The following is a 14,215-nucleotide window of genomic DNA, read 5'->3' as shown; positions in this document are numbered from 1 at the left end:
ACATTTTTTCTTAATGCGCGAATCCCAAACCGATAATATATATATATATATATATATATATATTATTTAATCAACCACCGTTCCTCTGGACAATAACCATCTTTCTTCAGCATGAACAGAACAGAAAGATTCTACGTTGCTTATTAAGTTGGGTATGATAATCATTCAATTGTTCTAATGTCCAATGCAATAAAAAAGTATATGCATGTTTTGCTGCCGTCAAATAACCAAATGTTGATGTCCAAATTGTGTTTCTGGTTCAAGCTCTGAATACAGTTGTGGTATTCTCACCTTATACCGTCGCAAAAATTTCTTGGCAAAGCGCTCCGACTCCCAAAGGCAGCAAAGACAAGCCCAGGAATGAGAGGGATGGAGATGGGGATGGAGGGTGGGGAGATCGACAAATTTGGGATGAGGTGTGGCTTTCTGGGCTGGCAAGGAAGATGGGAGGTCGATAAATTCCGAATCATACCGAAATCCCGAAATTCGAGAATCTTAAAAGTTCGGTTTGGTTTTGATTTCTGAAACTCTGTCCCAAGAAAATTCGGTTTGGAATTTCGAATCTCAATTTCGTTTGGGATCCCGTACCGAACCAGCCCTAAGTTAAATAGTTGAATGTTAAAGGGAGAAAATTCATGGAGATCAAACCTGCACTTGAGTGTATAGACATTATTATTTTTCGCGGCAAAAACGCGATCTGCATTTTTAACTTTTAATTCGGGCAAATTGATAATGTTTTTTGGGAATTGATTAAAAGTCATGACTTAATAGTTTACAGTTTTTGATAAAAATATAATATTTTTTATTTATGTAGAATTATGGTATAATTCCTTTGTGATTAAGTGATTTAGTTGACCTAAACCGTACTTTTGATATGGGCCTCAACTGTATTGATCTCTAAATAAGTGGGCTTGGAAGGCGGTGGGTCCGCGGGAATATCTTGGGCCCATCCCAGCAGATTGACTTGACCGGGCGTCAACTGGAAGATGGCGATGCAACGCGGCATCCATGGAAATGGATGAGAGCACCTTTGCTTTTGCAAACGCAGCATCTGCACTGCAGCATACATAGAGAAAGAGAGAGATTGAAATTAGGGTTTTGCTTTTCCTTTTCTTCTTCCCGGATCTCTGAAAGTAATTGAGGAATTTGACTTTCAAAAATGTCGAATTCCAGGGTCACCATCACCCTCGGTCGCTCTGGTCAGGTAAATTCTTCTTCTTTGCTTTTGTTCTTGTTTCTGTGTTTTTCTGCGCCAGTTTATCTGTGAGGAAGAAGGGGGTGGATGCAATTATTCAAATTGTATAGTTTTCCACATTAATCAAGCTTCAATGGGAAAGGGAGCAATTTTGTCTGACGTTTACTATATTTGATTCAATTTCTTGAGCTTCAAATCCAGCCCTTTTGTTATTTAGCTATTTGGAATGCTTTGATGAACTTTTGGGTTGTGCTGTCCTGGGCTGAAGAACCAATTTTGATGCGAATTCGGGTTGGTTTGTGTGTTTGTTTGCTTATTTGTTGACATATTTGTAGGTTGTGGAGAGAGGAGGATTTGTATCCAATTCTGCAAAAGTGCGTGGTGATAGTGGGATGGTTTCCGGAAGTAAACGAATGGCAGGCAGACTTGGGAGTAATGCTCATGGTTTTTCGTTTTCTGCGGGTAAACGGTACGTTGTTCTATCTATTTACCTGGCTTATCAGCATATTACTTGTTTTTGTAGTCCTTCGGAGGCTGTGTGTTGGGAATGCCTGTGATTCTCCAATAGTCTTTTTCCTTCTTATGGTGGTTATCAGTTATTTCTATGAACTCCTATCCAATGCCCTTAATTGTTTAACATCTTCTACCGTGCAAGCCACCGCCAATGCCACAACTAGCTCGTGAAGTATTTTCATTTTGAGAATGGTCGTAACCGTTTTATGGTCGTCCCATTTCAAGAATTGGTATTTCAGGCAGTAAGATAATAACATGTCAGATGCGTATTTAATCCTATCATGATGCGTTCAATATCAATTTTCAGGCAACGAGGAGATGGCATAAAATGGAATGAGGATGATAGAACAATGCAAGGTAAAACTATCTTACGTGATATTACCAACTATTATATTTCGTTTATTGTTTTTTATATGGTTTCTTTGTATTGACTCTGGTGCATTAAAACAAGTGAAGATTCACGAATCAGTCGAAATGACCTCAGATTGAAATTGTTGCATAAAAGATTATCTAAGAAGCAAATTGACGGAGTTGCTGAAGAGCGCAAGCAGATGGACCCTCATGCAAAGCTTTCAAAACCTGTTCATCCTTCACTGAGATACCAGGTGCTGCAGCATACTTCTGAAACAAATGCAAGTAGCCACATGAGGCAGGCTCCTCTGAGAGAAAGTCCAGCTGGTCTATACCAGGTAAATTCTCGAGGAAACTTCTACTCTTCTCCAACTACGGATGGATTCAGAGGTAGATCCCCACCAAGAGAGCTGCACCCACCATCATCATTGAGGCCAGTTGACGCTTGTAGAGCTGGCCAGTTCCCGAGAAATGGTATGGTTGGTTCTTCTCAGCCGACAGACTCCTTTATTTTCACAATGAAAGCTACCCCTCAAGCTGCCAGGCCAATAGCACAGTTTGCTCCAGCAACTGGCGGCATGCAGAGAAGTTCACAAATGGTACTACCTTGTGGCAATTGCACCATTTTAGCTTCCTTTTTGGGAAATCTGGTCATGTATTGCTACTTCAAATTTGATGAGTTTATCTCTGTGGTTGTGCAGGTGGATGACACTCGAACTGTTGCTGAGTTGTTGCATAGACTTGGTTTGGGAAAATATGCCATTATTTTCCAGGCTGAAGAAGTAAGTTACCTGGCCGAATTTGATTTTCCATTCAAATTTGCTTTCCTTAATTTGGATGACGATTATAGGCTGTCGTTGTCTGATTTCCGACACAGCATCTAAAATAGGGAATATTATGTGTGTTTTTAAAGGGGAAATCTGATCAATCCAATGAGGAATACCAATATAAATGAAGATGACTTTAGGTTCTACATTTCATCTTTGGCTGCGGACTTCAAGTTTTCGTAATTCTCGATTTTCTGATTTACAGGTAGACATGACTGCTTTGAAGCAGATGGGGGATAAGGACCTCAAAGAGCTGGGCATACCGATGGTAATTTTCGTTCACTCTAAGCTTCGTCTGTTATCTGCATGCTCAGTGCAATGGAACTCGGTCCATTCTCACAAAGGTTGCTTAATATGTAGGGACCAAGAAAAAAGATCCTTCTTGCACTTTTACCCCGTACTAAACGGCCAGCCACCATAATCCCTACTTGTAACGATGCAACGAAAGATCCTATTAAGAACGAAGAAAAGAAAATTGCTGCTATTTCAAGAGCATTTCGTTTGTTTGTATGTACCTTCACCCATTGTATCCGAAATCGAGTTTGAAGTTCAGGTTTGCGACGGTTTTGATTAGGTTGAATAACTTCTATAGGGCTTGTGCTGTTGTATTTTATATACACAAAAATTAATCTTTAGTTATTTTGTTCGTTGCACATCAGTTTCTCGTTTTGTTTGTGTACTTGTGTACATAAAGTACTCGTAACACTGTGATTTGCAGTTACTGGAGGAATCGAACGTTCTTTAGAGTACTACAATCGGATCAAAGTATGAATTCTAATTTGTAGATTAATGATGAAGGGTCTTAAAATCTTGACCATTTAAAAGAATTACAACGACACGACGCTGTTTCGAAGAAACACGGAACTGCGGAATGGTAAACAAACCCAGCAGAAGCAGATGAACAGTCTCTCAATGCGCTCGAACAGATGGCGCACTCGAAGCGGAAGACTTGGAATCCCGCTCACTCTTCCCGCATTCTTTCCCTTTCCTCGAAGCAAAAGCAGCCATGAACCTGTCGTTCCAGCTGACGCCATTACCCGCCAGCAACAACGGCTGAGCTGCCGTTTGCTTCCTGCAAACATGGTCGGCCGGGAACCGGTGCTTGAGGCAGACCTTCGTATGGCAGGTTTTGCAGGTGCTGGTATTAGAAAACGTGAGAGTCTCCTTGCACCGGCGAACGGGACAGGTGGGTTTCTTCTTGTTTTTGGGGTCGCAATTCCCGGACTTGGCGTGCTTCTCCAACAGCAATTTATGGTCTTGTTCGTCGTCGCAGCCGGTGGTTTCTACGGAGGCGGAGCAGATTTCGCAAACCACCACCTTTCTGCTGTTGTGGTCCGATTTGGGGCACTCGTGGGACTTGTAAGACCGATGCTCAACGCAGAAAACCTTACGGCAACCGTCGCACTGGAAGGGGAGGAAATCGAGTTGGTGGCAATCGGAGAGCTGGCAGTGCCGACCCAAATCCGGAAAAGCTTCTGTTCCTCCCGTCATCCTGATCGTAGTTTGATTTTTCAGTTTGTTAAATTTTGCAAAGAAACAATTCGTAAGCAAAAGGGGGAATTTAAATTTTATTTATAGAGGGAGAGGGAGAGGGGTCGGTTCTGGGGTTGGCTTGCGGGAAAAGCTAAAGCCAAAAGCCAGGTTTGACTCGGATTCCACACGGTGTCGCACGATGCTTCTTACGTCGCTCCTACAATTTGTAGTTTGTACGCGTCATCGCAAACGCTGACACGGAAGGAAGGACCCACGCCACCCACCTGTTTGGACCATCCTTGCAAAAGAGTGAGGGATCTCACTAGATCTTCTTTGTGGGATTTCGGAAATTCTTAAATTATGTTCGTTCGTTATATATTGTACGATCAGAAATCATTGTAAATTTTTCTATTTAAATTTGAATATAAACAGTACCTAAAAAAAAATGGTCGCATAATGTACGATGAACGGATGTAATTGGAAGATCTCCAGGATCTTCACAAAAAGGATATGGCGAGGATCCTCTCTCCTTGCAAAAATAGGACATACACCCCCCACTAAATATTTTTTGATCAATTCGCTTCAGCTCTCCAACTCATCTTGAAATGTTGTTCGATGATCAAGATGTCTAGTAAACTATTTAAAAATTATCTGAGCAAAAAATTAATTAAATCTTCAATGGTTATCTAATAAATAGAGAAGTCAATTAGTATTATAGTCTAGCGGTATTCAACTTCACTTGTAAAATGAGAGGTCTTAGGCTCAATTTTCATCAAAGGCAAATTTAAATCATATTATAGCTAGCTCATTGTGAGGATTAACCCAATCCCTCACCCCGTTAGTGTAGATAATATCGTTTTGTTTATGAGTTAGACTCAATAGGATTTGATCAATCCTTTTTTCGGTCGTTAAGGTGGAGAATTGAACCAAGAATTCTCTTTCTTTATCATCAATCGAATCACTGTTCGAGACTTAGGATTCTATTTTATCATCAATCGAATCCCTGTTCACGTTTTTTCTTTTTCATCAATGAATGGATCTCTTTACCACAAACTATGTTTCGCACTTAAAGACTTAAATTTGACAGCATTCATCGAACAATTAAACGATTTCTAATTTTGTTGATTCTTTGCAGACTTGGTCTTTAGAGGGTGATGTCGGAAGTAAATGGTTCCAATCATCAAAGTAACCTTGCATAATGAGAATGGAAGCCGAGAAAGTTGGAGTGAGAAAGTTACTAGATGGGTATTGGCCCAAAAAAGTTACTAAACCTGAGCTACCATCAACTTCGCAGCCCACCAATAAGAGATTCTCTTTGTTTTGATGCCCAAATCAAACTAGAATCCATGACATTGCTTTAACCCAGCCAAGTCCTCGGCGTTTAAGCCCACTTGTCAAAGCGGAGCAAATGTGGTTTTTCCTTTTTATTTACAAATTGCTTCTGAGAATCCAATTCCCTGCGCCCCACAAATTTACATTCGAACTACCCTTAACCTATACTCTTTTGATTACTTAAAACTCATTGCATGGATATATCCTTAATAAGGGAAAATACTTCCCTATCTCTGTGTCAATTTCCGCTCCCTTCTCTATCAGTATCTTACTATAATTGATCTCGTCACGTAAGAAGAAAGACATGAAAGAAACGGGGGTAGAGAAGTTCCTCTCCATTAAAGTTAAAAACATGTACGTGAAGGATTAGACAAAAGCTAAAAACCAATGTGCTTTTTACCATGCAGATGGTGACCTGACCTACCTAAAGCCTATGGCTATGATTGTATGAACGAAAAGAGGAAAAGCCATGCAGCACTAGAGATTATATAAGCAAACAAAAAGGTTGGTGCCAAATTGTAAAGTTGGAACAAAACACTCTTTCCTTTCCTTTCATAAAGCTTAAATCACATCAACATTGGGCACATATAAATATAATATATCATATTAACATCAGAAAAGGACGAAAGAACCAAAATTCTTCGTGCAAATCCAGCATAACATAATGCATGATATATATATATATATATATATATATTTTTTTTTTTTTGAGTGAAATATAATGTATGATATTAGATTAGAGTATATTGGCAGTACCACCAAGATATGCTGCTCTATAATTGGATGTCAATGGAAGGATTATTAGAGCAAAGGACCCGGTTAAGAGAGATTTTTAGCGTGCCGGAAGCACGTAGCGTTTGGTACATCAAGTGTTATAATACTTAAAGCAAAGGACTCGGTTAAGAGAGATTATTAGAGCAAAGAGCCCGGTTAGGAGAGATTTTTAGATGCTTCTTTCTTCGCTCCTACAATTTGTAGTTTGTACGCGTCATCGCAAACGCTGACACAGAAGAGAGGACCCACGCCACCCACCTATTTGGACCATCCTTGCAAAAGAGTGAGGAATCTCGCCGGATCTTCTTTGTGAGATCCTGATAATTCTTAAATCATATTCGTTCATTATACATTGTGTGGTCAGGAATCATTGTAAATTTTTTTATCTAAAATTGAATATAAACATTACCTAACAAAAACTGACTGCATGATGTACAATGAACGGATATGATTGAAAAATTTCGAGGATCTTCATAAAGAGGATATGGCGAGGATCCTCTCTCCTTGCAAAAATAGGACATACACCCCCCCCCCCAAGTATTTTTTGATCAATTTGCTTCAGCTCTCCAACTCATCTTGAAATGTTGTTCGATGATCAAGATGTCTAGTAAACCATTTAAAAATTATCTGAGCAAAAAATTAATTAAATCTTCAATGGTTATCTAATAAATAGAGAAGCTAATTAGTATTATAGTCTAGTGGTATTCATCTTCACTTGTAAAGTGAAAGGTCTTAGGCTCGATTTTCGCCAAAAACGAATTTAAACCATATTATAGCTAGCTCATTATGAGGCTTAACCCAATCCCCCACTCTGTTAGTGTAGATAATATCGTTTTGTTTATGAGTTAGACTCAGTAGAATTTGATCAATCCTTTTTTCGATCGTTAAGGTGGAGAACTAAACCAAGAATTCTCTTTCTTTATCATCAATTGAATCACTGTTCAAGACCTAGGATTCTATTTAATCATCTATCGAATCACCGTTCACGTTTTTTCTTTTTCTTATCAATGAATGGATCTCTTTACCACAAACTATGTTTCGCACTTAAAACACTACAATTTGACAACATTCATCGAACAATTACACGAGTTCTAATTTCGTTGATTCTTTGCAGACTTGGTCTTCAAAAGGTGATGTCAGAAGTAAATGGTTCCAAACATCAAAGTAACCTTGCATAACGAGAATGGAGTTCGAGAAAGTTCGAGTGAGAAAGTTACTAGATGGGTATTGGCCCAAAAAAGTCAATACACCTGAGCTACCATCGACTTCGCAGCCCACCAATAAGAGATTCTCTTTGTGTACTAGAATTCATGACATCGCTTTAACCCGCCCCAAGTCCTCGGCGTTTAAGCCCACTCTATGAAATAGCACTTGTCAAAGCGGAGCAAATGTGCTTTTTTCCTTTTTATTTACAAATTGCTTCTGAGAATCCAAATTCGCCGCGCCCCACAAATTTTCATTCGAACTACCCTTAACCTATACTCTTCTGATTACTTAAAACTCATTGCAGGGATATATCCTTAATAAGGGAAAATACTTCCTTATCCTTGTGTCAATTTCTGCTCCCCCCTCTATTGGTATCTTACTGTAATTGATTTCGTCACGTAAGAAAAGAGGCAGGAAAGGAACGAGACGAGGGTGGAGAAGTTCCTCTCCATTAAAGTTGAAAACATGTACGTGAAGGATTAGACAAAAGCTAAAAACCAATGTGCTTTTAACCTTTCAGATGGTGACCTGACCTACCTAAAGCCTAGGGCTTTGATTGTATGAACGAAAAGACCAAAAGCCATGCAGCACTAGAGATTATATAAGCAAACAAAAAGGTTGGTGCCAAATTGTAAAGTTGGAACAAAACACTCTTTCTTTTCCTTTCATAAAGCTTAACTCACATCAACATTGGGCACATATAAATATAATATATCATATTAACATCAAAAGAGGACGAAAGAACCAAAATTCTTCGTGCAAATCCAGCATAATATAATGCATGATATATATATATATATATATATAATGTATGATATTAGATTAGAGTATATTGGCAGTACCACCAAGATATGCTGCTCTATAATTGGATGTCAATGGAAGGATTATTAGAGCAAAGGACCCGGTTAGGATAGATTTTTTAGCGTGTTGGAAGCACGTACGGTTTGGTACATCAAGTGCTATAATACAAATAGTTGGATACTTGATAAAAAAAATTCAATCACTTAAATTACGACACTTGACGTACCAAGCCATGATCCCAAAAAATTTCTCCACGGATAGAACTTGCTCTGGAGAGATTTTTCCTTGTGTTGGAAACACTGCTTAGTACACTAAGTCTGATGATACAAGTGGTTGAGTACCTGAAGAAAAATTCAACTACTTGTATTATGATACTTGGTGTCGGATCATGTTCCCGATACACTGAAAAAGTTGTCCCTGTGTGAAATGGTGGGTTCTGATTAAAGCATGCAATCATGCATCCTTGTTGGGTGCCAGGGAAAACCACAGCTCAAAATCTTCATTTTCTTCAGCTTTTTTGGTTTCAGGTTTTGTTATTGTATATAAAATTAGCTTTCCCCACGTGAAAAGTGCATGTAATTTAGAAATGCAGCCAGAGCATTTGGTCTGAAAATAACTTCGAAAGATAGGGCATTACTCTCCGAAATACGCCAAGTAATTAAGAAGATAATTAATGTTTCTTATATGTTTCAGAAGAAAACCATTTTGGAAGCAAAACAACATTCATAAAATAATACATATGTATTTAAATAAAAATAGGCAACTTCCAATCTTAATCAGACAAAGGAGGGGCCCTCCTGGAGGGCTACAACCAAATCACGAGTCTGAATCTGATCTCCCCATACGAACATGAAAGCTGTGTTCAACCGATAGAAATGGAAAGATTACCTCTCTTAACTAATTACAATTATTAACATAAACTAATCCCAAATCTTTGAAATGAATTAAGCACTTGGCTTAGATCTAATCATATAACGAAGGGAAAGGAAAAGGAAAAAAACACTAGTTTATAAAAACAGATTTTTCAGTGTGTCTGGAAAACAAGCACATACGTCATTTACATTATAAAGGTAGAGGAACATTTAAAAAAAAAAAAAAAATTCCTTTCCAATTGTATAATAACGTATGGTGTACATTGTACTGCCCCGTGTTCAGACACATTTGAAAAATCTGTCATTTATGTGAAGGGTGGGTGGTCCATCATCCATGTATTGAGTAGAAAAAGGGAATCAACCACGCTTTGGTAAAGAAGAAAGGGATATATTAATATTATCCAGCCTAGAACACTGGTAAAGAAACTGCGTATTTCTATGGCTACACAAACTTAACTATTAAGTATATACAAATAATGATGAAAGTGGAGCTCTTCTTCTCCATCTCCATGCAAAGTAAGGAGGAGAGAGTACCTTTTTCCTTCAAACTTTCTCAGTGGTGGGATCAAACGGCTGTAACAGCATGTATTTGTCTGCAAAAGTGGGCAATGAGATGGATGGTCCAGACATTTCCACATCAACCCTTCTCTAAGCTTCTGTTGATTCACGGATTAACATCTGTTTAGAGGAGGGTTCTTGGGTACTTATTGGTGTACACAATATCAATATCTCTTTCGTCACATAATAAAAAAAACGCAAGGTAAAAGGGATTAATACACACCCGGTTAGATAATGATGAGACGATATAGTCTCGTTTACTTGTTAGAATCCATCATGTATAGAATCACTTGTTTTACACCGTCCTTTGTTTTCTAGTATAATTTAGCCTAAGGAAGGTGTTTTAGCTTTTAGACTTTCCTTGCAATAAAATTTGATGGGTGGAATATTGGGTTGGCTTGTGACAGACTAGGGTTGGTACTTAATCAAAGAATAAGCTCCAAGGATATATATATATATATATATATATATATATACATTCTTCCCCCACAGTTTTTCTTTATTTATAAAATTTTAAGAAATTAGTCAAAAAGTTTGACCGTTGATCTTTGAGTTCGAAACTCAAGGATCAGGAGATTCAAACCATTTATTCTAAAGTCTCTGGCCCATGTTAACTCATTTTATTGACGCACCTTAAACAAATTAAAGTCTGGATCTCTTTTTCTAAAGGCCCGACACAGGAATACAGAGAGGGTGTCGATTCATTAAGGCCATCTCCAACCGAAGGGTCTAGAGAGCCAGATGGCCGAAAATAGCCCGAAAACCGTCTCCAACCGAGGGTTAGGCCAGAGGGCTTTGGAATCTGAGAGGGCCCCACAGAATCGGAGAGGGCTAGAGGGCTGGCCTTTTTTTTTGCTTATGTTGGATTTCCTGTCGGTTATAACCAACATGAATACATTGTATTACTAATATAAATAATACAAATGTATTCCTGTCGGTTATAATCGACAGGAATTCTTTGAATATTTTTTTTAACAGTTTTATTATTATTTTTTATTTACAAAAATTTTCCTATAACTTCTATTTTTCATATATTTTTTTTAAATTCTATTTTTTTCCTATTAACTTTTATTTTACAAATTTGTTTCATATTTTTTTTTAAATTTCATTTTTTCCTATAATTTCTATAACTTCTATTTCACAAAATTTGTTTCATATTTTTTTTTAATTCTATTTTTTTCTATAACCTCCTAAGCTATTATACAACATTAAATTAAATTAAGTAACATGAAACAGCATTAAAATTATACAACATAAAAAAAAAACATTTAACAACATGAAACTTAAACAACATTTAAGTTGTAATTTTTAAATAATAAATTATGTTTGGCCCTATCATCCTTTGGCCCTCGTTGGAGACGGTTTTTTGTGACAGGGCTAAAACGAGCCCTCTGGCCCTCGATTGGAGATGGAGACAAATATGACCATGTACTATTTATTAAAATATTAATATTTTGGAGAATCTTAGAGAGTCATAGAGCTAAAACAAACCCTCTGGCCAGCCCTCGGTTGGAGATAGCCTACCCAGTCATGAGAAGCTCGAGGGAAGCACACTCTACAAGGGAAATGAGTTACTTACAACACAAGCGAAGCCGCAGGAGAAAAACAAGAGATTGGGTTGCTGATATAGCTCCAGCATTTGTTTTGTGATTCGGGCTAATTTCTCCAAACCAGAGGAATCGGAATCCCATTCCTTTTCCCAGTCTCCTCTATCAGACAAACAACACCAACCTTTCTCTCTCTCCCTCTCTCTCTCCCGCCGTATCCCCACCAAACTCTACCTTCAAGCAAGCTCCATATCTCTGCTAATCCAAATTATCCAAAACATAATCCCATCGGATTAGGCCTCTCAAAGTCGCTTAAATTTGAATTAAGGATCATGGGGTTTAGGCATAATCCTTACTTAAGCTTAAAGCTCAGAACTTTCACTCCCATAATACAGAGTTGAAGAAAGTAGCTTACTTTTTTCAGGTATGGAGTTTCAGGAAGCTATGTTGAAGCTGATGGTCCACAAATCAAAAGAGAACGAATGGGCTTTCGCCACGCCGGAAAGAGCGGCGGAGATGAGCGGTGCAAGCCCGAGTTCCCGGCGAAAATGGAAGCTTTTTCAGAGGTCGTCGTCGGCAATTCCGTCGAAAACTTCAAAGCCGCAAGCTCCCAGAGAGTTCCTCTGTCCAATCTCCGGCTCTCTGATGGCGGACCCGGTCATCGTCTCCTCCGGCCACACCTTCGAGCGCGCCTGCATCCAAGCCTGCAAGTCCCTCAGCTTCACGCCCGCTCTCCCGGACTCTCCGCCGCCCGATTTCTCCTCCGTAATCTCCAACCTCTCTCTCAAATCTGCAATTCTCAGTTGGTGCCGGAAGTCCTCGGTCGATCCTCCCAAGCCCCTCGATGTCGCCTCCGCCGAGAAGCTCGTCCGCGCCTCCATTGCTTCCCGGAACGAAACCAAGCTCCAAAATGGCGTAGTTTTGGAGAATCGGTTGCTGATCAACGGTGTTAAGGATACCCCTACTGTGAATTTCGTCCACGCGGCCACCGATCTGACTCGGCGCCCGACTCACTTCCACTCGAGCTCCGACGAATCGGTCACCGCGGCTCCGCCTCTCCCGTTCTCAACTCAGCCGAGTTGCTACTCATCTCCGTCGTCTTCCTTCTCGGAAAACGAAATCCTAACCGTTAACGGCAACAGTAATCCCTCCCGCTCTGTAGAAGAAGACGAAATCTCGATCAAGCTCAGAAGCTGCCACGTGTTCGAAATCGAGGAGGCCCTGGCTTCGCTGAGGAAGATCACGCGGACCAGAGAGGACGCCCGGGCCCGACTCTGCACCCCACGGTTGCTCTCCGGCCTCCGCCCTCTGATTATATCCAGGTACACCGCCGTTCAGGTGGATTCCGTCGCAGCGTTGGTCAACCTGTCGCTGGAAAAGTCAAACAAGATTAAGATCGTACGGTCAGGAGTCCTCCCTCCTCTGATCGACGTGCTCAAGACAGGATCCCGTGAGGCGCAGGAACACGCTTCCAGTGCGTTGTTCAGCTTAGCACTTGATGACGACTGCAAGACCGCGATTGGCGCATTGGGCGCGTTGCCGCCTTTGCTGCACTTACTCCGGTCCGAGAGCGAGCGGACGCGGCATGACTCGGCACTCGCATTGTACCACCTCTCACTAGTTCAGAGCAACCGGTCCAAGTTGGTTAAGCTCGGGTCGGTTCCGGTTCTGTTGAGAATGGTAAAGTCGGGCCACATGACGGGTCGGGTATTGCTCATATTGTGTAATTTGAGTTTGTGTGCGAACGGGCGGGCCGCATTGTTGGATTCGGGTGGGGTGGAGTGTTTGGTGGGTGTGTTAAGGGGAAACGAGTTTGACTCGAAGGCGACTCAAGAGAGTTGTGTGGCCACATTGTATGGGCTGAGTTACGGCGGTTTGAGGTTCAAAGGGTTGGCGAAGACGGCGGGGGTGGTGGAGGCGTTGAGAGAGGTGGAGAAAAAGGGAAGCGAACGGGCGAGGGAGAAAGCGAGGAGAATGTTGGAGATGATGAGAGGGAAAGAGAAGGAAGAAGAAGAAGAAGTGGACTGGGAGGAATTGCTCGACTCGGGGTTTGGGAGTCGAACTCGGTGTCAACTCGGTGGTGGGTTAGAAGGGTTGAGTGCCAACTCATCTGAATTTTGAGTACATAATTTGACGGTTTTTTTATATAAAAGTTTTTCGGTATTATAATTTTTGGAGTGCTTTCAATTTAGTTTATGTGTTCTCAATCTGAACAATATCAATTTTACTGGCTTTAAAATTAGGGAATTGTTACGAGCATTTCAAAAATCTCATTTTACACTCCAAACTTTTTATATTATGAAAACAAAAATACACTTGTGAGAAGTGTAGAATGAGATTTTTGGAGTGCCAATAATACTTCTCTTTCTTCACAAATTTGAAAGTTGTTAGACCATCTTCAATGGTTGGGCTAAAAACCAAATTTTTTAGCCCGGAAAATTTAGTTTTTAGCCCAGAAATAACTTTTTTGCTCCAACCGTTCTAGCCTAAAATTTTAGCCCGGGATTATTAAAGAATGAACTTAGGCTATTTTTTTGTTAAATTATTATTATTATTATTTTTAAATATGTAGATTATTGTAAATTAATTTTATGAACATTTTAACCTAAAAAAATTTAAATTCTGATAAATATTGGGTGGAGTTCGCTCCGATTTCTGGGCTAAATTTTGGGGAGAATTCGGCATTAGTTTAGCATTTAGCATTTAGCCCAAAATTTCCCCTTGGGTTGGAGTGGGTTTAGGGGGAAATTTTGGGGGGTAATTTGG

At 39.9% G+C, this 14,215-nt stretch overlaps 3 protein-coding genes across 3 annotated transcripts; 2 read left to right on the top strand and 1 right to left on the bottom strand.

Moving 5' to 3' along the window:
- Nucleotides 1-978: 978 nt before the first annotated feature.
- On the top strand, nt 979-3,539 carry LOC103928450 (protein bicaudal C homolog 1-B). The gene is made up of 7 exons (XM_009337494.3): nt 979-1,204; nt 1,531-1,664; nt 2,016-2,065; nt 2,165-2,658; nt 2,761-2,841; nt 3,092-3,154; nt 3,247-3,539. Exons 1-7 carry the CDS (start codon nt 1,160-1,162, stop codon nt 3,430-3,432), a joined length of 1,053 nt encoding a protein of 350 aa, XP_009335769.2. The 5' UTR covers nt 979-1,159; the 3' UTR covers nt 3,433-3,539.
- A 107-nt stretch (nt 3,540-3,646) lies between these two features.
- LOC103928501 (zinc finger AN1 domain-containing stress-associated protein 12) lies at nt 3,647-4,436 on the bottom strand. The gene has a single exon (XM_009337548.3). It carries the CDS (start codon nt 4,375-4,377, stop codon nt 3,796-3,798), a length of 582 nt encoding a protein of 193 aa, XP_009335823.2. The 5' UTR covers nt 4,378-4,436; the 3' UTR covers nt 3,647-3,795.
- A 6,905-nt stretch (nt 4,437-11,341) lies between these two features.
- On the top strand, nt 11,342-13,620 carry LOC125474104 (U-box domain-containing protein 40). The gene has a single exon (XM_048577541.1). The coding sequence runs from the start codon at nt 11,876-11,878 to the stop codon at nt 13,568-13,570; it is 1,695 nt and encodes a 564-aa protein (XP_048433498.1). The 5' UTR covers nt 11,342-11,875; the 3' UTR covers nt 13,571-13,620.
- The last annotated feature ends 595 nt before the right edge of the window (nt 13,621-14,215 follow it).

This window comes from the organism of the source record quoted next, unplaced genomic scaffold (assembly GCF_019419815.1).
Source record: "Pyrus x bretschneideri cultivar Hongxiangsu unplaced genomic scaffold, Pyrus_bretschneideri_v1 Contig12, whole genome shotgun sequence".
NCBI classification, from domain to species: Eukaryota; Viridiplantae; Streptophyta; class Magnoliopsida; order Rosales; family Rosaceae; genus Pyrus; species Pyrus x bretschneideri.
The sequence above is the reverse complement of the archived record's forward strand: the minus strand, read 5'-3'. Positions and strand labels throughout refer to the sequence as shown.

What these genes read in the sequence shown, in the direction of transcription:
- LOC103928450 (XM_009337494.3), top strand. Translation starts at nt 1,160, where the DNA reads ATGTCGAATTCCAGGGTCACCATCACCCTCGGTCGCTCTGGTCAG. An exon ending in TCGTTTTCTGCGGGTAAACG is followed by an intron (nt 1,665 to 2,015) that starts GTACGTTGTTCT and finishes ATCAATTTTCAG; the next exon opens with GCAACGAGGAGATGGCATAA. An exon ending in TTATTTTCCAGGCTGAAGAA is followed by an intron (nt 2,842 to 3,091) that starts GTAAGTTACCTG and finishes TCTGATTTACAG; the next exon opens with GTAGACATGACTGCTTTGAA.
- LOC125474104 (XM_048577541.1), top strand. Translation starts at nt 11,876, where the DNA reads ATGGAGTTTCAGGAAGCTATGTTGAAGCTGATGGTCCACAAATCAAAA.
- LOC103928501 (XM_009337548.3), bottom strand. Translation starts at nt 4,377, where the DNA reads ATGACGGGAGGAACAGAAGCTTTTCCGGATTTGGGTCGGCACTGCCAG.